This window comes from Hirundo rustica, chromosome 3 (genome assembly GCF_015227805.2).
Source record: "Hirundo rustica isolate bHirRus1 chromosome 3, bHirRus1.pri.v3, whole genome shotgun sequence".
In the NCBI taxonomy this organism is placed as follows: Eukaryota; Metazoa; Chordata; class Aves; order Passeriformes; family Hirundinidae; genus Hirundo; species Hirundo rustica.
The window spans coordinates 38,956,205-38,978,434 of record NC_053452.1 but is presented as its reverse complement, the minus strand read 5'-3'; the positions used below and the strand labels follow the sequence as shown (position 1 = coordinate 38,978,434).

General features: G+C 39.3%; 2 protein-coding genes across 4 annotated transcripts in view; one reads left to right on the top strand and one right to left on the bottom strand.

Annotated features, from left to right (window-relative positions):
* PACRG (parkin coregulated) overlaps window positions 1-2,890 on the bottom strand; it is a 254,095-nt gene extending 251,205 nt beyond the window's left edge. For 2 of the 3 annotated variants that reach the window (XM_040060509.2, XM_040060510.2), the window contains exons 1-2: window positions 2,795-2,890; window positions 2,151-2,334 (exon numbers count right to left, since the gene is read on the bottom strand). In XM_040060509.2, coding sequence (XP_039916443.1) covers window positions 2,151-2,291 — 141 coding nt within the window. In that variant the 5' untranslated portion in view covers window positions 2,292-2,334; window positions 2,795-2,890. Of the gene's footprint in view, window positions 1-2,150; window positions 2,335-2,668; window positions 2,690-2,794 lie in introns of those variants that run through there. The other variant, XM_058419882.1, reaches the window with a different exon arrangement.
* Window positions 2,891-3,087: 197 nt separating this feature from the next.
* PRKN (parkin RBR E3 ubiquitin protein ligase) overlaps window positions 3,088-22,230 on the top strand; it is a 680,335-nt gene continuing 661,192 nt past the window's right edge. Inside the window, exon 1 of the mRNA XM_040060258.2 lies at window positions 3,088-3,134. Within this exon, the coding sequence (XP_039916192.2) occupies window positions 3,128-3,134 (7 nt within the window). The 5' untranslated portion in view covers window positions 3,088-3,127. The remainder of the gene's footprint in view (window positions 3,135-22,230) is intronic.

Sequence of the window (22,230 nt, the reverse complement as noted above, 5' to 3'; positions counted from 1 at the left end):
TGTGCTTTCAACCCTCCAGTCAAGTCCTAAGCCTTCCATGAGAACTTCATCAATGATGTCAACCTCTGACAAGTGAGTACTTAATAAATCTAAAGCTCCATTCAAAAAGTAGTTGGAAAAGAGAAAAGTAACTCCCACCTCTGCATAGTGTGGCAGTGGGATATTCCTTACTCTATCCTGATTTTTCTGAACACTGACTGGAAATTATTTTAGTGGCTGCCTGACTGCAGTCAGAGCCTTTGCAAAACATAGCCCTGGAACTGAATCTCCCAAGACCACTAAGACTTCCAGAGCTTCCAACCCAGTTATGAGTAGAATGTGTGCAGCAGGTCAGAACACCGTAAACCAAAGCTCTGACAGGGCCAAGAGGTCAGGCAAGGGGGCAGATGAGTAGGGCAGAAAGGAAACAGGCTGCCCAGAGAGATCAGGCAATCCCTGATGTTGGGGGATTTCACAGTTTACCTAGGAAAACCCACCACTGACCTGATCCGAGTGCTGGTGACAGCCCCACTTCAAGTGGGAAGTTGGGTCAGATGATTTCCAGATGTCCATGCGCCAAAGTAAGTAATTTCTGTTATTCTATGAGTAGCTGCAAAGGCAGCAGATTTACCTGTATGCAGTTGCTTAATGACAGTACCACATGATTTAATGTTCTGTTCATGTTTAGGAAGCTAGAAATGTAGCCATAAAAGTTACTATTCTACAAATATTTAAAATGAAACCTAAATTCTGATTAAATTCATAGTTAGTTATGTTCACAAGTCACAGCTCCTTTTTTAAAATTAAATACCTGTTTCTCAAACTCTACCGAAACTGATTCTTCTAGACAAAATCATCCTTTATATATATAGGTGTAAACAACCATGTGCTAATAGCCATTACTTTACTTTCTTCCAGAGAACAGGTAGCATAGTTTAAAAATTAATCCTAAAGGTTCCTGAAGTATTATAGTCTATTTCATGCATCTCTAGAATAAAAACAAGAAAACCAAACAATCTTTAAAACAAAGGGATTTTTTTAGTCGTGCTCACCTTGTGTTTTTTCCAAGAAAGGTGAAATATGTTTTAGTTTTACTAATTCAGACAAAGGTTTTCAGGTATACAACTTCTACTCTATTTAAAATTTCTTTATAGATGTGTTTGTTTGGATTTTGAAGAGGATGTTCTTGCAGATAACAGAATCAACAAGACTGCTCCAGGAAGACTACTTCAGCCAAACAAAGAGAAATAATGTATTTCATAACAGCTGTCAGAATCATCTATAGATTTTAAAAAAACCCATTAGAAGACTCAAGCCTTTGCTAACACCTTGAACTGTGTCTAAATGAAAAATACAATTCAGGACAATTTGAAGAATACAATTTAAGAACAGATGTATGGTAATATTACTTCATCTACTTACATGCTGAATATTTGTACTCTACTAATTGAAGCATTTAAACTTCTAAATTCTGATAAAGGTAGACAAATAGAACAGTATAAAGAGATCTGAAGGGCCTTTATGCTACTATTTTAACTTCCAAGCCTCCAAGTTCATTAGGAATTGTAACTGTTACTTGTTGGATCAATTTCTCTGTCTTTGAACTACAAGCTGGAGAGCTAACATTTGTTTGTTTCATATTCTCCTAGACGGTGTGGGAGCTTTTCGTTATTTTCCAAACTTGTTTTAAAAATCTATTAATCTATTTTCCAGATCTCTGCCATCCTATGTGACAGTCACATCAATTTTATACACTATGCGAGTGTATGAAAACTTTTGAGAAATATTGCACTACCACTTGACATCATTTTGCTTAGTGGGAGGTGGTAAGCCTCACACACAATTCCATAGGCTGGCAGTTTAATAGGATGTGCACTGCCAATAAAAAACCATATTAAAAAAAAAAAAAACAAACAACAAAAACCCAACAAAATAATTGTGACACCAAAGCAAAGCACTTGGTGAAAGCACCACCACTTCCCCAGGCATAGAGTTACCTTGTGGTAATACTTCTGCAAGGTCTGAGGGTAATTTCAGCAACCAGCATACTCCAGGTAAGGTAATAGCAACTTACACACCTTTCTGACATGTTTTATCCAAGTTCTAACTTGCTATGCTTCTTCGACGAGTTGAGTTATTCAGTACCACTTCCATGCTAGCAGCAAACCTACCATGCTGTTTTTCATCATGGCTCTAATACTGAATCCCTCGCAGGTCTGTTGCTTGTCCTGCTGCTTATCCTTCTCCCGCTGCCGGGGCCGCTTGTCACCCGCGGGCTTTGAAGGACCCGGGCCCCCCTCCTCTATTACCATCTCCCCACCGCCGCCCGCGACGGGACCAGATGCCAATTACGGACTGGAAAAAACAAGCGAAGATCAGCGTCCCGTGCCCAGCGAGTTAGAGCAGGCTGCAGGTCCAACTCCGCTGCCTGCGCAACCAGCGACAGCCCCACACACCCGTCCCGCGCCTTCCCTGCCCCTCACAGGCCCCCTTCGCCTGCTCCTCGCCCCCGCCCCCAGTCCCCTTCTGCATCATCCCGGCTTGTCGCCCCCGCTCCGCCGTGTCCAGCCCTTCATCACCACCTGATGTCCTTGTCCCTCGGGGGGGTCCTCGCCCCCGCCCGCCCGCCCGGCGCTGTCCCCCCGCCGGGTCCGGCCCTGCCGTGCCCCTTTCTGGCTCCGTTGGGCACCTGCCGCCACGCGCGGTGTCCCGGCCACGCGACCGTCGCCAGGCAACGCATCAACAACCCGCCGGGGAAGCGGGAGGGGAATCACAGAGAGCCCCGTCGGCACCGTCCGGCCCCGCACAGCCGTACCTACGCCCGGCGCGCCGTACATCGGGGCAGTGGACAGCAATTAACGACAAAGTCATTAGCGCTGCGGGGGCGGGGGGGGGAAAGCGAGGCGATGACGTGAGGAGAGCGTGGGCGGGTGTGAACTGGCCAAGGACTACACTACCCAGAGAGCCCAGCGTGCGCCTCCACCCCCCCCTGAGGCGCATGCGCATACAGGGCCGGCCCACCCCGCCTGCAGTCGCGCGACCCCCCAGGGCGGCTCCGGGGGACGTGCCCGAGCGGCGGGCGCGCTCGGCACGTGCGCGCCGCGTGCACGCACCGCCCCTCTCCTCCCCCGCCGCCGCCGCCGCCGCCATGATCGGTGAGTGAGCGCGTCAGGGAGAGGGGCGAGCCCGGATGCGGATCCGCCCTTTCCTCCCCGCCCCTTTCCTGCCGCCCCCTTCGCTGCTGCCGCTGCGACCGCTGCTGCTGTTGCTTCTGCTGTCGCGTCTGCGGCCCTGGCGGGCGGTGGGGGCTGGCCCGGCTCCCTTCCCTTCAATCCCCGCCCGTCTCCCCCAGTGCCTCGGCAGGGTGGGGGCGAGCTGGGGCTGCTCTCGCTGTGCGGCCGCTGGTTAAACCGCGTCGGGGCCGTGCGGCGAACGCGGGGGCCACAGTGCCGAGAGGGGAGGGGTAAAAAGTCTGGCCAGGCCTTGTGACTGAGGTCATTTTTAAGTTGTTTTTTATTATTTCTCAGCATATCGATTGTAAATGCTTCTCGGCAAGGCTAGTGTGATCTGCGAACTGTTTTTTGGCCTTGCCAGCATATATGCGTGTTACTGGTCTGGCGTGGTGCTTTAGTGTCGACCTGGAAAAGAAGCAGCTTACAACACCTCGTGGTGTTGGCAGTGTGACCCTTTGGTCCTTGCCGTGCTGGTGCCAAGTGTGACTCGGTTGTTCCAGCAGTGACTTCTCTTCTTTGAAAGGTTAATCCACACCTGGGGAGTTCAAAATTACAGGATCTGTTTTGTAGCCTTCCTGTTTCACATTTCATCTTGCTTGGAGTTTCTCAGTTCAGAGAATTATTTAAAGTAAAACCTATAAAATGTAGTGGATGTACATGCATTTTAGCAGCTCTTTGCTGTCCTCAGGCTTGCTGTTTCATCATCAGCGTTGGTGTCATAGCTGCTGTCTGCTTAAGATCTGATCAAGTTAAGACTGTGTGTTTTGTTGTGAAAATATTTCTTGTTTTTAAATTGAACGTAGCAAAAGTTTCCAAGAATGCTATGGGTCTTTCAGCTTTTCATTTTTTTCTTAACAGAAAGAAAACTATTGCAGGTATATGGCTAATGTTCTTACACCTGTGCTAAAGCTAAGAATTACTTTATAAACAGTTGTTTTTAAATTGAAGTCTTGGCTTAAGGAAAGCACAGAGGGTCAGTTATTCCACTGTTTTTATTTTGCAATGTCATCTGCTGATGTGATGTTTTGCTGTAGTATATAAAATAGATGTGTTTGCAGAACTGCAGTGTGTGTTTGTTTTTGAATGCTTCAGAAAAGTAAGCTGACTGTACCTGAGGGACTGCCCATGTGGTTACAGAGCTGATGCCCCTAGCTCTCACACTGAAATCTAAATATTTACTTACTGCTCATGAATATAAATGTTATATGACTGAGGAATGATAATTTTATTTTCACTGTGGCAGACAGAAACGTTTGTGAATATTGATTATGAAATTTACAGACCAATTAGTTGCAAATTTAAAAACACAGCTTTACATGAGTTGCAACCTGACCTGGTTTAACCCCAGCTGGCAACTAAGTACCTCGCAGCCTCTGGTTCACTTCCTCCTCCCGACTAGCAGTGGGATGGGGAGGAGAACTGGAGGCAAAATAAGAACAGTTTAATAATTGAAACAGAGTAATAATAATAATAATACTGATAATGCTAATGATGATGATAATAGTAATGAAAAGGAGAGAGAGGAATAAAGCCCAAGAGAAAAAGGGGATGCACAATAAAATTGCTCACTGACCAATGCCCAGTCCGTCTTCCAGACCAACTCCCACTAGTTTATCTACTGGGCATGATCTGAGGTGTGGAATATCCCTGTGGCCAGTTTGGGTCAGCTGTCTCCTGGCCACACTCTCTCCCAGTTTCTTAATGTACCTTGTCACTGACACAGAATGGGAAATTGAAGAGTCCTTGATTTGGGCTAAGCACTGTTAGCAACAACTGAAGCATCATTGTTTAATAACAATGACAACATTATTCTCATGCTAAATTCAACATGCAGCATTGTGCCAGGTTCTAAGTCAAATTAACTCTATCCCAGCCAAAATCAGTATGACACCCTCCCCCACCCTCAAAAATAAAAAAATTATCCTCAAAGTATGTGATGTGGAGACCTAGTCCAACGTACCGCTCTGAGACTTTCTGAGAACTCTCCTCTAAACATTTGCGAGCTGGGAATGCCGTAGGAAAATTTGGGGGCTGGAGGGGAAGGGTGAGATAATCATCTGCCCATTTTTTAAATCTGAATATTAAAAAGAATTTTCTTATGGAATGCATGTTATATTTTCCAAAATGTTTCACAGTTTCATATCTAGAAATGTCTTATGTTCTCAAAAGTTAATGCCATAATATACTTGTACACATGTTAATTCCTTTAATTGGCTTTTGATTTTCTATCTTTTTTCTCTTCATTTCTCACAAACCAGGTCCTATAGGACTTGTGCACATTCAGGTTTCTTAAATGGTAATTTGAATATAGACTGAGCTAGTTAAGTGACATAGCTTGCCTTAACTCTACTTAGGAGGTTTGGGGAGTTGTTAGTGGTGGGTTTTTAAAGTTTATTCTTTTATTTAGTTGCTTACTATTGTATCAGCTGAAAACTGGTATTAGTGGAATGGAAGAAACAACCTGCAGTTAGATTGCCAATGGCCCTGGTGATAATGTCACATTCTTGAATACCTGTTCTGGGGAGAAAAACAAAAAATTAAAGCTGATTTTGAAGGAAGATACTGGGACAGCTTTGTGGGTTTTTTTCAGAAAATATCTCTCAAAGAGCAAAAACCCCATGAGAAGGCCCTAAGCTGTTTTAAAAGTGTAGAAGATGGGCTCTATATAGTTAACAGTGGCAGTTCAGCATTTCTGTGGTGAATGAGAGATGAAGGTGGTAGTAGCGACAGGTTGCGAAGGGCTTTGACAGTGAAATATGATTCATCCATCAGTAATCAAGTTAAGGGAGAATGGGAGCCTGGGTGAAAGTTTTAGCTATCTGGATGACCGATCACTCCTCAGTGTTGCACCCTTTTTCAGTGTGTTGGTAATCTACTTTCTGCGTAATATTTCTCATTGGTATGAAAATAACCTTGAGGAAGCAAAATAAGAATAAACCCTTTCAGAATTACCCTGAATATATTTACATACATGGTAATATTATAATAATGGTACTAGTGTAGCAACCAAAGGAAAAGTAGTTTAGTAGGAATTTTCTACTTAAATATTTTGATCTCATGCTTCAGTTTGGGGGGGGGGGGGGGGTGTGCTTTGTTGTTGTTGTTGGTTGTTTGTTTTTAATTTTCTTTTTCTTCTGTTGGCATTTTTGTGTTCTAATACTATGGATAGTTCCACTACAATACTGAAAAAATAGCCCAAGTTGTAGTTCACAAGTATGTGGAATAATCTGCCTGATAGTTTAATTAAACAAAACCTAAGCCTTGGAATATCAAAGGCTACTTGCATTTCAAATACATTACCTGTTTTGCTCAGTTTGTTTTGAACCTTCTCCCCTTTTGCTAGGGTCACTATTGGACTGTGTGTACAGAATTACATCATGAAACGCTTTGCGTTTTACTGGAATTATATTTTAACAATTATTTTCCATTATTGGTTGCCAAATTTAGTGTAGTTGTCTTAGTATTTATTGTCTTTTTGTGGGAGAAAGATTAGGAGAAAAGCAAAGCAGGCTCAAGCTTAAAAATAAACAAATAGTTTTATTAAGACACACTAAAAGAATGGAAAAGTTGGAAAAAAACAAACCAAAACAAAACAGAGTGAAACTTCAAAACACTCTTCCCTCCCCCTACAAACTGTTAACTTTCCCAAAATCAACATAAAGAGACAAAACCTGTGATTTTTCAGTCAGTTTCACTATATGACAATAGTCTTTCATCAATTCTTTAGGGGAAGAGTCTCTCTGAGAGTCATGGATCCCACTGACAAGCTAGAACAGTTCTCTTGTGGGTTTTAAACTGTCACAAAAACAACTGCCTGGAGAAACCTGCCTTTGTGACCCCTCCCATTAGCAGGTCCCCAAGCTACTTATGGGTCATGGGTCTTAGACTTTTACACGCACCTTTTAAAGATGAATAGTTCCAAAACCAAAGGATTCTTCATCTCAAGGAACAGAGGCACTGGCACTCCACTGGCACGGAGGGCTTCTCATCTCTATCTCTGTTCAAGCATCTTATGGGATTAATATTACTTAGTCCATTACAAACACTTTTTCTCAAATCCACACACAAATCTAAACAATCATCTCCCCAAATGCTTATCTTTCCCATGATTTAAATGAATAATCTACTTATAGAGTTCATTTCCATGGCTCAATAAGAAGTTTAGCCTAAATTGGAATGGCAAACTCCTCAATCCCTTGTCCCAACAGTCTTTTCACTCTCGCTCCACTGATTTCATGCTGTGCCTTCTCTATGTTCACTCTGTCTCTTTCTTCTCTCTCTCAGGGAAAGGTTAAGCCTTGGAAGCTTCATTTTGCCAGGCAAGGGTTAAATTAGTTCAGGCCTTCGGTGGTCACATGATCTCTGCTGAGCTAAGGCTCTGGCTGCAGGGCTGATGATGGAGGCTGATGGGGAGGCTGGTGGAGACCCCTCGGTCTCATTTAGGGTGGCTCAGCTCAAAGTTGCTATTAAAAGCTGCAGGCTCTCTTTTTCTGCTGCCAGCTGCCACCAGGCCTAGTTATGGCTTGGCCCCCACTGCCACGGCCCCGGGTATGTGGCCAGCACTGCTGAGCTGCAGTCTCCTCTTTCCCCTGCCAACAGCTGGGGGGGGAAGGGAGATCAGCCGGGCCGGGCTGGGCTGCTCCCCATGTGGGCAGCAGCTCCCGGAGGCCTGGCTGGGAGGCCTGGCCGCCCAGAGGGCAGTGGGGCCTGAGCCGGGCCCTCCTCTGCTGCCCACGATGTTACCTTGTGGCCGGCCTGGAAGCAAGAGAGTGACCTGCAGGAAATCAGTGTTTATATATGAGTACTGCCCAAAGTCACATTTGACATCCTTGGTGGTCAAAACAGATGCCAGTATCCCAAACTAGCCTTCTGATAGATCCCTGTCCTTTCTGAAATAATTCCAAGGTCCTGACAGGGAAAAACACGCCATATTCCTCCCTGACTAAAATCCAAACTCTTCCAACCCATGATAGTGCTTTATGAGGACTTCTGATCGTTAAGTAACTAAATTTTAATATGGTAAATTATGTCCTTCAAAATCTATAATATTTTCATAATTTTTCAGTTTCCAAATGTTGTACTTCAGGCCTCTCCCAGTCCTTCTGTATTTTGGTCATTGCTAAAGGGGTGGAAAGATGGATGACCTTACAAAATAAGGATAAAAATCCATCAGGTTTATCTGATCTAGGAAAATGCATCAGCACCCTTTTTCCTGTTTTATTCTTGAGGCTGGACAAGATGGAGAAAGAATTATTGTGCATTTTGTTCATTATTGTGCATTTTTTGAAGCAGACTGAAACCTGCCTGATTGTACTAAACCAGCTTTTAAGCAGTAGCTATTGTATTTCATCACTTTTCTTAATCAGCATGTTCATGTCTATATTACTGTTGTTTATGCTTGACCCAGGAAAAATTGTAGCATCAAAGTTGTTTTTTGAGGCATGTGGAAATAACTGAAATATTTGCCATGTTATTACAAATTATCTGTTAAAATGACAACAGGCAAAGAATCATTTAAGTTTTCCAGCCATCACTCAAATATTAAATTTGATGACAGTGATCTTAAGAATAGAAATTAACAAAGAATTAATTACGAAGCTTCCTTTTATTTCATGCCCTTGAACAATTTGTACAGTTGTAGCTGGTATTTGTGCTGGAAAACATGCATCTTTTCTTGAACAAGGCAGTCTTACTAATGATTTCTCATGAATTCAGCCAAAAGATTGCATAAATAACTTGTCACAATTATGCATTAAGTACATGGTAGCTTTTATGTGGTGTCTTCTTTACAGTGACTACATGCCTATAATGGATAAGCCACAAAACCTTCAGCAATTGCTTCTCCATATATCACAACGCCTTCCCAAACAGTGGCATCATAAATTATATGCTTCAGAGAAATTAACTCTGCTAACCGTTTCCTGATTTTTTTATTTCTAAGTAGTTACTTTTATAATTGCAAAAGCTCACTCTTGTGCTTCAAAACAATTTGAGGCTGTCGCAGAATATAACACCTTTATTCATGCTAGTAATTTCAACAATGGCAATTTTAAAACTCTGAGTCTAAAACTATTCAAAAGCTTTCATGCCCTCTGATGACCTCTGAATTTATAATGTTATATGTCACTAATTACTTCTCCATTTACCTTTGAAAGAGGGAAAACAATGACAATGAGATACACATATCTAAAAATGGGTCATTGCCCATTAAACAAATAAATTTTCTGGATCCTGTAGTTTTTACCATACCTCTTGGCTGTATTCATGTTCTGATTTTCTATCCTTGGCTGATTTGAGCAAAGCTGAAATGATGAAAGGAAGGTGGTTACCAAAAGATCATTTTCAACAAGTGCCTTGCCAATAATATCCTCCTTTTTAACCCTGATTTTTGAAATCTGACCTATGGAATTGTGTGTTTATTTTCTGAATATGTCAAAAGTTCTTTCCTTATGCATTATTTGTCCCTGTAGCATAGATGTGTTGGTAACAAAACAAGAAAAATATTGTTTGTGCTTTGTTTTATTCCATGGATTTTATTCTTCTTTTGACATTCTATTATGATTTGAGGACACTGTTTTTACCACTAAGCTCTAACCTTAGACCCCTTGGCCAAGAAAAGAAAAAAAGCAAAGCATTAAGTTGATTTATTGTTTAAGAATTTCAGAAGCTGATAAAGATTAATGAAGATCCTAATTGAGGAAAGAGTTCATAATTATTTTGCAGTTTAAAGGACAGCAAGGTTATAATGTGTAGGAAATGAAAGCACAGCTTTTTAGAAAGTAGTTGCAGTCAAAAGCTGTTGGTTGTGCTCTGTTTTTTGTGAAGGTGGTATTAATGGTGTGAAGGTTGCCACCAAAATTGGACATGCTCCTTTGCTTTAGTTTATCCACTGGGAGTGGAGTTTTGTGTACTAAGTTAAAGTAGGCTCGTGCACTGAGCTTGCTTTTGATGACGCAGAAGGGCACTGAAGCAAATTTATTTGCATTTGTAAATCGTTTGTGATACGTAAAAACCACAAACAAAAACCGCAAAGTTACCTTTCCAGTAACAAAAATGTGCTTACTTTATTCACCACTGTTGTGATGATCAGTGTGACTGTTGTTTTGTTAAAAGTGTAAAGCTTTTCTATATTATTATGTAGTTCCACTACTTTTTTTTTTTTTTTTTTTTTTTTTTTTTTTTTTTTTTTTTTTAGCATTTCTGAATGTCTTGCTCAGGGATGAATTTCCCCTCTTAGTTCATTGATTTTTTTTTTTTTTTTTTTTTTTGGTGAATTTAGACAATAGAACTGTTTTGTGTCAGATCTGTTACTTCAGATCTAGTAACTTCTCTGTGTATAGAGCTAAGGATATTTTGCTAAATCCACAAGAATAAGAATGACAAGGAACTGAGATGCCCTAGCTTTTTTAGGCCTATCCTTTCCATTAATGGAAACATTTAGGCCTTCAAAGTTCAAGGAATAGTGTTCAGCTGTTTTTTGTTATAATAATTTTACATTTTTTTAGATGTGCCAATCCAGTAAGGTTTTGGTAATGTGCTTTGATGTCATGGAAAAATTATTTTCCGCTTTCTTCATTGGTATTAAATTAAAGGAATGTGCATGATGGAAACAAAAGTGGTTCATATTGGACATCATATTACATCTCTGGCATATGGTTTGCCTTTCAATTTTAATTTTATTTGATGAGCTGAAATATTTTTGGTACATTTATGTTTACATTTTTTCCCTTTTCTGATACAGTGTCCTCTGTGAAATACTCTCAGTGGAAACATATGTTCAGAACTTCAAAGTAATTACGCTATTACTAAAAGCTTCATAATTAGATTACTGAAACTAAATGTTGAAAAAATTTGATTTTCCTTTATCGAATCATATCAATTTCATTCCAATCTGCTTTCTGGATGATTGAAGAAACATGGTAGGACAAAGTCAAAGCCTGATTAGAATTTCTTAAGTCTGGTATATACCAGTTCCTGAAGAAGAAAAGGGATCTTAGAGCAGTGTTTAGTCTGAGAGCAAGATTTTTAAAAAAGAAAAGATATAGTGCCATTTTAACAGTAAAATTTTAGTGGTAGCTACCTCTGCTTGGCAAACTGGATTGGGATAGTTGAAGCATGAGCTTGTCTCTCTATGATAACTGACCCTATTTCTCAGCAGTGATAGGTTCAGTTTGTGTCTCAGCTACTTTGTTTACAAAATATTGCCCTCATTGCCTGTTATCTTTCTTTAAGAGTGAATTTGTTGTGATGAAACCGGTGTAGCTTGTGTTGAAAAAAAGCTGTTTCCTGCCAGGAACAGTTCAGGGCTACAGTCTAAGATATCGATGCAACAAAAAAGCCCTCAAAATAAAACACCCCCAAACAAACAAAAAACATCATCAAAAATTGTAAGTATAGAACTCTATACCTCATCTACCTTCTTTGTCTTTTGTAGCTCATCTGGAAAATATGGGGTCTTTTAAGAACATGAGATGTTATCTTAATGGTCCCAAACAAAAACACTGTGTCTTTTAGGTCACACAAGGCCCTGGTGTATTGGTCGGTTGACATGCTTCATAATTTTTCTTCAAGCTATATGAAGCTAACTTTTAAGTTGATTATTTTTTACTCACTTTACATAATTTTAGGATATTTTATTCACACTAACTCTGCTACTGTTTCAAATTTGGCTTTAGCCTGGTTTGTGCTTTTTGTAAGAAGTTAGTGTTCTGAGGCACATAAATTCGAAACTTGGTTAATGATTAATGTTTTGAATTTTTAAATTTTTGTGGTTTGTTTTCATAGTCTACTTTTCATTCTGCCTGCCCTTATTATGCACAATAAAATAGCAGATGAAGCTGAGAAGTTTCTTTTACAGTACTTCTAACAATTTCCATTAGAATTATCTTGTTGGAAGCAAATATCCCATCTGGTTTACTTTTTAACACAGCAAAACTCCATAGTGAGCTATGTGCTGAAGCCTGGCTGAATTCCATACAATGAGACTCTTGGCCCTAAGCAAGATGAGCACAATCTGTTTCCTTTATTTCTAATAAAGGAAAAGGAGAGTTTCTTCATTTACTTCTCTGTTTCATTATGTTTACATTTTATGCCTCCCTTTCTTAGAAGAGCTGCTTTCCTGCTGTTACCCATTCTTTTTTTTTCAGTACAGGTAAAATGAAAACACATTACAGCCTTATAAAAGTCCTGAGTGCTGCTCTAAAATAACATTTAAACTCAAAATTTTCAAGTATGGCATGGTGCTTTGGCCACATCAATCTCATAAAACAACTGAAGCTCAGAACTACTTTTTCTGTTGTCTTGTTCCTCAAATAAAAACAAGACTTAAATAACATATACTAAAATTATTCAGAGTCACAGAGTTGATCCTAGCACTGCTCCTAAATTTTACCCGTGCTGTCTGAATTCAACTTCCTCAGCCCATAACTTTATGTGTCCGTTTGTACCTGTGAATTATTGAGTCACATATACGTAACATCAGCTGATTTTAATGTGTGTGTATGTGACTCTGCTTAGGAGTTATGAAATTGCATCTCTAAATTAGGCTCTGGATTAAATTTGCTATTTCTTGTTATAGCGATGAAGACAAAAATAATTCCACGTTTAAAAATAAGCATCACACACTTGAAAATTGTATTTAAAACTATACAGTTATTTTAATATTACATCAATTAAGTGAACATTTGCTGTATTGATATCCTTTCCCTTTTGCAGAGATTTTGGGTTCTTGGGTAATATCCTGATGGAAAGTCATGTAACTTGCATTAAAGTGAGCAGGCTGTTTTGGGATGCCGGCTTCTTAAAATTGTGTCATGAACACATCTGCAATGGTACAATGGTGGGTTTTTGGTTTTTTTTTTCTTCTCAGTTCTGTAGAGTTTTACATTAAAAATGCCAAGTAACACTCAAATACTACTAATAATCCTTGTTTATGGTATAAATAGTATTTGATGACAGACTTAAAATGATTTTCATTATGTACTCCACTTCAGAAAGTCTGGCATTTCCTTACTTTCAACTGTCAGTGACAACAGTTGCAACATATGTTGTCCATTCCCAGTTTTCAACATTAAGAAGTCAAGTGTTCTTTTTAATGTAAATAAAATTGAAAAACTTAACCACTCTCAATGGGTAATAGTAGAACTATTGCTGTAATTCTGGTAAGAACCTGAGATATATTTGTGTATCACTGTGTGCAATGAGTATTCGGTGTCAATTCCTGTTTCATTTCAAATGTGTTATTTTAGTACTGTTCATATAATCAGTTTCCCGAACTAGGAAAGCAGACAGTGAGCTATAAACCAATTTAGGATACAATTGCAACACATAAAAAAGTGAGATAGTTGATTTCATGTCAATACAGCTTTTGAAATTTTGTTCAGTTCTAGACTTGAATTAAAATAGGCAGCCCTTTGAGGGCAAAGGACTGCACGGGGAGACTTTTAATTTAGTTGTGCAAAGGAGGCATTAGGATAAAAAAGTCAAAACATTTGTGTTTCTTGTTCATTTCATCTACATGAAACTGTTGTGCATATCTACTTGCTGTGTGTTGTTACTAAAGAATCAGACTCTTAACAGTGATGTTACAGTCAAATAAGACAATGCCGATTTCTTCGGAAAGAAAGTTTGGATCACTTTTATTGGTTTCCAGCTGGATTTAAAAATCAGCTATCTTAGAAGAAACAACTGACTTTTTGACAAGGCTTCTCAACTGTTTCCTCCATAAGACAGTAATAAAATTCTGTTTGTCCTCGGTGTTTATGTCAGGAGACTTCCTGGGCTACTACGTTACAGAGCAGGGAGCGAGTGAGAGACATCAGGGAATAGTTAACCGCGTAGATGATACAGAACCAATACCCAAAAGCCTGACCTTTGTTTTCCCCAACATTATCAGGACCAATTCATCTAAAGTTTTTCTTTAAAAGTATGTAGATAATGTATCTCTGGAATGGTGATACAGTCACAAAGACAGCCTCCTTCTTTGTATTTCGAAAGTACAGCTGTGAACTGCTTAGGCTCATGCACCTCTGAGGCTTTGCCCTTTCAAGCTTTTATCTGTGTTGGACACTGCAAATTACAAGCCACTGACTAATACCTTATTTCTTAATACTAAAATGTGCTTGGGCAGGGGGGCTACAAAGCCATTAAAACACTGTGTTCTTTTGTTACTTCTAAAAACAAAAGATGGATTTTGAATTTTCATACAACTAGAATTTTTTGTGCATAGAGCATTATTTTACGCAGCAGACTAAGCTTTTGAAGTGGACTTGCTTTCTTTCTACACCAGAATTAAAGTTTTAAGGATAAAGCTGATTTTTCCATGGTGGTTTACTGATTCATCAAAGCTAATTTTGTTCCATTGAGTAAATTACAAAGTGAGAGTCTAGTCCCTATCTTAATGTGTTTATATTGAATGACATTTTTTTCTGAATCTATCCATGTAGTTGGTCATGTGCATTGAAATCCAGATGTTACTAATACATGACATAATTCTGTGGGAACCTTCTATTCTGTGACCATGAAGAATGAAGTCTTGCAGTCTTAATGTATCATAATTAATTGGTGTCAACAGTAACTGCTTTATTGGTAGGTATTTTTAACTATAGTTAAACACCTTCCAGTTCCAAATCATAGTATTTTTGCATCATGCATATGTTTAATGGAATATACTTAGTTCAATCCTTAATTGAAGTAAAATATTCTTGTTAAAAAGGTGTGTTTCTGAGTGATGAGAGCATGAATAGCTCTTATGATGTATAGCTAAATGTATGGAAATGTGACAGTTCAAATCTTCAGATAAACCAAATTTCATTAGATAGATGAAATTTTGTTGGTTTTACTTATCTACTAAATTAATATCAGCTTTTAGAAAGGAATGTAGAATTCTGGATTTAGCCTGAAAATTGTAAGGTTTTAAATTCTTTAGAGCTTTTAGAGTCCCTGGGTTCATGATAGGTGGCTGTTCATTTTGATGGTAGCACTATTTATCTGACTTTCCCTGTTAAGTTATTTCAAAAAGAGTGATGCCCCTGTAGTGAACTAAGGAAGTCGCCATGAATTATTAATAACAAGCCAAGTTTAATGTGATTTTATAGCCCCTTAAGGAGTTGGAGTAATGTACTCTGTAAAACCATGCAATTCACCTGATCTTGGCACTGGAAGCATCGAAAGCATATTCCTGCTTGTTAACACTAAAGGAGGAAAAAGGTGACTTGGGAATGCATCATTCTGTGCATCACTGTTTATCCCTCAATTATTTTTCAAAACCACTAATGTCTTAGCAATAGATCAACCAACTGAAAGCTGTAAATGCATGAAGTATTGTAGAATTTGTGAAATGCACAAAATTTGTTGCTGTTTTAAAGACTTAATAATAAATTTTTAGCTCTAGAATACTTTTGAAATGACTGTTTAAAATGAGATTTTTCTTACCTTTATTAATATTTGGCAATATTTCCATATTTTTCAATTTTTACTTTTTAAGATTGGTCACTTAACTGCTTAACTTAGAAGCATAATGATCTTTAATTTCCAACTTTAATTTGGCTGGTCACCAAAAAGTATAATTAAAGAGATTTTGTGTTCACTATCTGCCTCTTAGTGCATGCAGCCTCACCTGCAGTAGAGTTTGTACTGGGCAGTAACCATCCTAGCAGTGCAAGTTTGTACAAAATCTGTTTAGTTTTCTCATAAGATGCTGAATGTTTCACATTATGTGCATTAGTTAATGTCACTTATAATGGCTTTTGACTATAAGTTATCATTCTTACATTAATGTTAATCAAATTGTGATTTTACAAGCAAAAACTTACACTTCTCTCTTAAGCTACTTAAATTTTGATAATATGTTGTAGTTTGTACATATGTTAGAACAGGTACATTTCTTACAGAATGAGCAGTTACTTTATAATATATTTAGCCTTGCTGGGATTTCTATTCTCTCTGTTTTTACAAGATATTACAGCTTCTAGGCCTCAAAAGCTACATTCAATTTTTTCACATTACTCATCTGCTTACAAATGCGCTGAAACTTTTAACACGCAAATCAACCACTTCAAACAGGAAAAAAGAAAAGTTTAAGAAAAAAAGTTGCCCTATGTTAGTGGGGTACTTTAGTGTTTCCCTTTTGGTCACTTTTTAGGATTTTCTGTTCAATTACTAAAATTTTCTTTCAGTAAAAGTACGTGAACTTTCAGGTACATGAACTCTTTCTCTACAACTCCACTTTTGTAGTCTTAACATGTACATTTGCTTTTTTCACAAGTTGCTGTTTGGCGAAGTTTGAGTTGTTTTTTAGGTTGTGTATATTTCCCAATTACAGCAGAAAACTGTGTTACTTAAGCTTCAGCTGTTTAGATCCTTTTGAAGTTCAGAGTCTAAGATTTCAGTGGGTTTGTAGGTTACACTGAAATACAGTAGATGTAAAACTGGCACATATTCATCTCTCTTGCCCAGATTCTAAGTGGGCAGGGAGTTTCTGGCCAAAGATGAGTGCAGAGATGGGCTGGAATAGCTCAACACCCCCATCTTTGTTCAGGACTAATCTTAAAAGTATTTGTGATAATGGCAGGAGAGATGGAATTGTCCAGCTGGAGAATCCTTTGGATTGTGAAATTTGTTTCCTTCTTCAATAACTATTATTTTAAGACTAGGTATTTATTTTGTCATGCCTCTTTTATTATATAGTTTTCTTTGGGTTCAAGATGGCAGATTTCTTTTGTGTTGTGTTTCATAATCAATAGATTTGTGAAGAGATGCAAAATTAGGTATGTTTGTTTCTTTATGCCAACACACTGAAGAACAACTTAGGACTACAAAATTGTGTTCTTTCAAATCCAGCTAACAGGCTGATGTACCTGCCTGCTTTTCTTGCGTAGCTGTATTGATTTCAGTGAGGGGAAATGCTTGAACTATACAAATATTAACTATTTTCAGATTTTCAAAGAGGTGAAAAATGCTGAAACTTCTTAGTTGCTGCAACATTTGGTGTAAGACTATATTAAAAGCAAAGAGCACATTAAAATTAGACAATGTTTTTATAGGTTAATGTTGTAATTGAATAAGTTTTTAAAATAACAGTGTTTAAAGGCAGTTTTAATTTTATTTTCTTTTTTAAGAAAAGAAAAAAAAAAGCTGTTCATATCAAATCGCAGGTTTCTATTAAAAAAAGTGTTTCTAAAATATGTGTTGTTGCAAGGAAAAAATATAATTACATGTGTGCTCTGAACAGTCATGTTCACAGTCCGGAAAGTGAATTAGATTGTACCTTTGTCTCACTGCTGAAACAAATCTGTTACAGCCTCAGAGTAAGGTCCTAGAGAAATCAAGACAGTGAGGTCAAAGAAATTTGTGTATTTCAGCAAATAAAATCAGTCTGGGTTAGCCTTCATAATATATTGGTAAAATATAGCTTGCTTATTTGAAACAGACTGTTGATTTGGAATTGATTGGACCATCTTCAGACACTGATGAGGGCAAATCCAGAAAATTAAATTGAATGTGCAGTGCTAAATATGTAAGTGAATATAAACTGTAGAACCTGTTACAACCAATGACACTTTTACTTAAGATAGCATGGTACATGTAGGTAAACATCTTTTGTTAGATTTCCTTATTTACGTTAAGTTGTAAGAATGGTAAGAGTGTCTCTAATTGTAAATGAGTGTTGCTAACCTTTTTGATGGAGGTCTGGATTGCTTAAACAGTTCCCTGTTTTTGAGTAGGTAGGTATGTATGATGGCAAATAAGGGAAGGAAAAGCTATTTTTAAAAACATAGATATATTAATATTTCTTTATTCTACTATAATATCAAGATAGAATAAATTTTAGTTTGTTTCTGCAGAGTTTCTGTCTCATTCAGTTTACATTTAATGTGCCACTGTAATTTCTCCTTATTAAAGTATCTCAGACTGTGACTACCTTGTTGTGTCCTGTTGAAATTTGATTTGAAATTGGGGCATATAATCTTGTCTTTGATGATAAACACCATGGTACTGGAATGTTTCCCTAATCATTCTATCACTCCTTGGAATTTGCTATATTTTCTTTTTAATATTTCATTATTGGAATATTTATTTCTGTGTATTTAAAACCCAAAAAGAGAAAAGGAATTGAATCAAGGTCGTTCAATAGGAGACAACAGGCAATCTAAATAATGAACTGTCCTACACAGCTTGCTTACAATAAGCAGCCTGCTTGTTCTCTGCCATAAACTACAAAACTATATCTCTCCTGTAAGCATCATTTTATTGTGTCTTGGTTTGAAAGACAGGTATCTGCTAGGGAGGGGCAGGGCCCCTCTAGGAATGGGGGATTCCAATCCCCTCCCTCCAAGTTATTATAATTTAGAAAATAAAAGGGACTTTTCAGGCAGAGGTATGGGGACAGGAGTAACAGTTCTTTACTAGTAAGTATAACAAGGCAAACAAACAACAATAACTACAGCATTAATAATAAACAGAACCAGGAATCTCGAGGGGCTTTGTTTCATAAAGCTTGCGGCAGTCTGATCTCTTGGGACTCTAAGAGCACCAAACTGGAACGGTGGAAACTCCCGGGCTGGTGGCTGGAAAGGCAGGATGTCCCCAGCAGGCAGGGGTGTGTCCTGGCAGGCAGGGGGGTGCGGGGCTACGGAGCAGCAAAAAGAGCAGTGCTGGAGAAGCCGCGAGGGCTGGACAGGGCTGGTTCTGCTCCAGGAGGGCCGGCGAAGGAGCTCAGAATTCCTGGGCACACGAGCAGATGATGGTAGATTTCCCAGGACTGGACTTTCTGTTTACAGTGGACTTCTCCCGCAGCAAGGAGCAGCCTGGCCGTCCTCTCCGATGCTGAGAGCAAGAAGAGCCTCTACCTCCCCCAGCTCTGCCCCAAAACTCACATGATCTTCCCCCTCCCAACTTTCGGCCACCTCCTTTGTGTTGCTCAGGCACCAGTACTTAGTCTCTTAGCAACTTATGGGGAAAAATTCTATAAGAAAAACAAAGGAACATTTTCTTTTTTTAAATTTGAAAAATAATAAAAAATAATTCCCCCTACTATAAGAATTCTGGCTGTGAACTCATTTTGTTACTGGAATAGTTGTGGAGCTGTGTGTCAAACTTCAGAGAAAAATAGTTTTAAACTATCAGAAGTATATAACGAAGTCTGAAGTGCTGTTCAGAAGGATAAACACCAACAGTGTCAAAAGTACAAGCAGAGAATTTCAGTTTCTCTGTATGCAACTTGCTAAGGGGACCTCAGATGGTGAGTCACGGGTTTGGAGTATTAGTCTTCAAACTAATGTTTCCCCAAACTTACAAGTTATGCTAGTTAACATACCCCAGGATTATAAAAAGCTATACCTTTTAGAATGTATCGCATTTTTTAAAATCTCATTGAATACTCAAATTTTTGATAAAATTATGCCTTCTTTTGATAATTTTGTCCTGTGTTTTCAGGCTTCCCAATTATGTTATTTGTTCTTGTGCACCTCTGTTCTGGTAAGCTCACATTTGGAGGCAAATTCATGTATCCATAAGAAAAGAGATGGAAAAGCCTGGAATCAAGCAGGCTGTTCTATCCAGCCAATTTCTCTTTTTAAAGAAAGTGTGAAATAATGTCTTCTAAAAATTTTTATGTTTAGATTGCAAATATTTATTTGGTGTAAACTAATAAGCAGTCAAAACTAGTTATCTAAAAGAAGAAATCTACTTAATTTCTATTTATATCCTAAAGAAAAATGGCCGCATTAGCAGTAACCTTATTGGCAGTATTGGCAAAGTAGTGATTAAAATGGTCCACTTTCTTAGTTTGAGTAGCTCTTAGTAGCTGAAACAATTTGCAGAGATTTCTTTAGAGGGGAAGGGTTTAATCCATTGTAAACTTTGCAAATACTCTTGTTAACTCTAGTTCCTTATAAACAGAAGGTTGTAAATTTTAGACTAGGGCTTACCTGCCTTATGATGACAGAAATTCCTGTCTGAATATGAGTGAAATGAGAACACTTATGTCAGCAAAGATCCTGAGTTAACCTTTTTTCCAAACATTTTGGAGAGAGGATGATCATTAATTATTAGAAATACACACACATGCACACATGTGTGTATCTATCTACATATCACAAAACACGCTGAGTTCGATGGGATCATCAAGTCCAGCTCCTGGCCCTGCACAGTACAGACTCCCCAAGAGTCACACCATTTGCCCAAGAGCTTTGTCCAAACACTTCTTGAACTCTGTCAGGTTTGGTGCTGTGACCACTTCCCTGGGGAGCCTGATCTAATGTCCAGCCACCCTCTGGGTGAAGAATCTTTTCCTAATATCGAACCTAAACCTCCCTAACATAATTTCAGATCATTCCCTCAGGTCCTGTCACTGGTCACCACAGAGAAGAGATCAGTGCTCGCCCCTCCTCCTCATGAGGAAGTTGTAACTGCAGTGAGGTCTCTCCTCAGTCTTCTTTAGACTGAACAGACCAAGTGACCTCAGCTGCTCCTCATATGACTCCTCCTCAAGGCCCTTCATCATCTTTGTTGCTATGCTCTGGACACTCTCTTAGAGTCTAATGTCTTTTTTACATTGTGTTACCCAACACTGCCCCCAGCACTCGAGGCGAGGCTGCCCCACCCCAGTGCAGATCAGGACAATCCCCTCTCTTGCCCAGCTGGCGATGCTGTGCCTGATGCACCAACGCCCCCGCCCCACCTCTCCCTCCAGGACCCTCCTGGCTGCCAGGGCACTGCTGATTTGTGTTCAACTTGCCATTGACCAGGACCCCAGGTCACTCTCTTTGGCACTGCTCTCCAGCATTTCATTCCCCAGTCTGTGCACAAATCCAGGGCTGCCCAATCCCAGGTACAGAATCTGGCACTTGCCCTTGTTGAATTTCATACAGTTGGTGATTGCCCAGCTCCCTGATTTGTCGACATCTCTCTGCAGGGCCTCCTTGCCTTCAAGGGACTCAACAGCTCTTCCCAGTTTTGTATCCTCTGTGAACTTGCTCTGTTTCCCTTCCAGTCCTGTGTCCAAGTCATTTATGAAGACACTGAAGAGCACAGGGCTGAGGAGGGAGGCCTGTGGAACCCCCCTAGTGACAGGTCCCCAGCCTGATGTCACCCCATTCACTGTAACCCTTTGTGCCTGACCCATGAGCCAGTTGCTCACCCATTCCATGATGTGTTTATCCAGCTGTGTGCTGGACATTTTGTCCAGAAGGATTCTGTGAGAGACAGTATCAAAGCTTTACTGAGATAAAAAAGATTACTTTGACTGAATTCCCCTGATCAGCTAGGTGTGATCATTAAAGGAAATCAGGTTTGATAAACAGGACTTTTCTCTCATGAAGCTCTGCTGGCTGTGACAAATGACTGCATTGTCCTCCAGATGTTTTTCAGTACCTTCAGTATCTATAACTTTACCAGGCACTGAAGTGAGAGTGACAGACCTGTAGTTTATAACACTGTTGGTTAATGTATTGTTTTCACCATGATATTAGCAAAATTTTTAAATATCTCTCCAGTTTTTAACTCAAAGTAAGTTTGTGCATGTAAACTTAAACTTTTTTCATAAAGTCAACAAAATATCTAATTTTATTTAGGAGCATCAGTAATTGATATATTAGAGTGACTGAGCATTCATGTTACTTGATTTGGTCTCCAACTCAAGTTTGCAGTTTCACAATATAGCTAACTTGTTCAAATGGGTAGGCAAAACAAACAAACAAAAACAGCTAAATCATCTTGTTGGAGTCCAGGGCATTCCTTTGGTTGCCCTGGAGGGTCAGGGACCTGGGCAGGGGGGTCTGGGACCCCAGCCCAGAGCTCAGAGAGACACTGGCTTTGATCTCTGTCCATGGGAGAAACTTCCTACACTGAGAGAAGGTTTACAGGCCACAAGAATGTGAAAAATAGTAGTTTAGCTTATCACAGGGTGAGAAAATAGTAATTTTAGGTTCCTAGCGTTGAAGTGAATGGGGACAAGATGGAGAATCTGGGGCGTTTTCTCCTTCTTCTTCTCCTTCTCCTTCCCTCACTCCATTGCTGC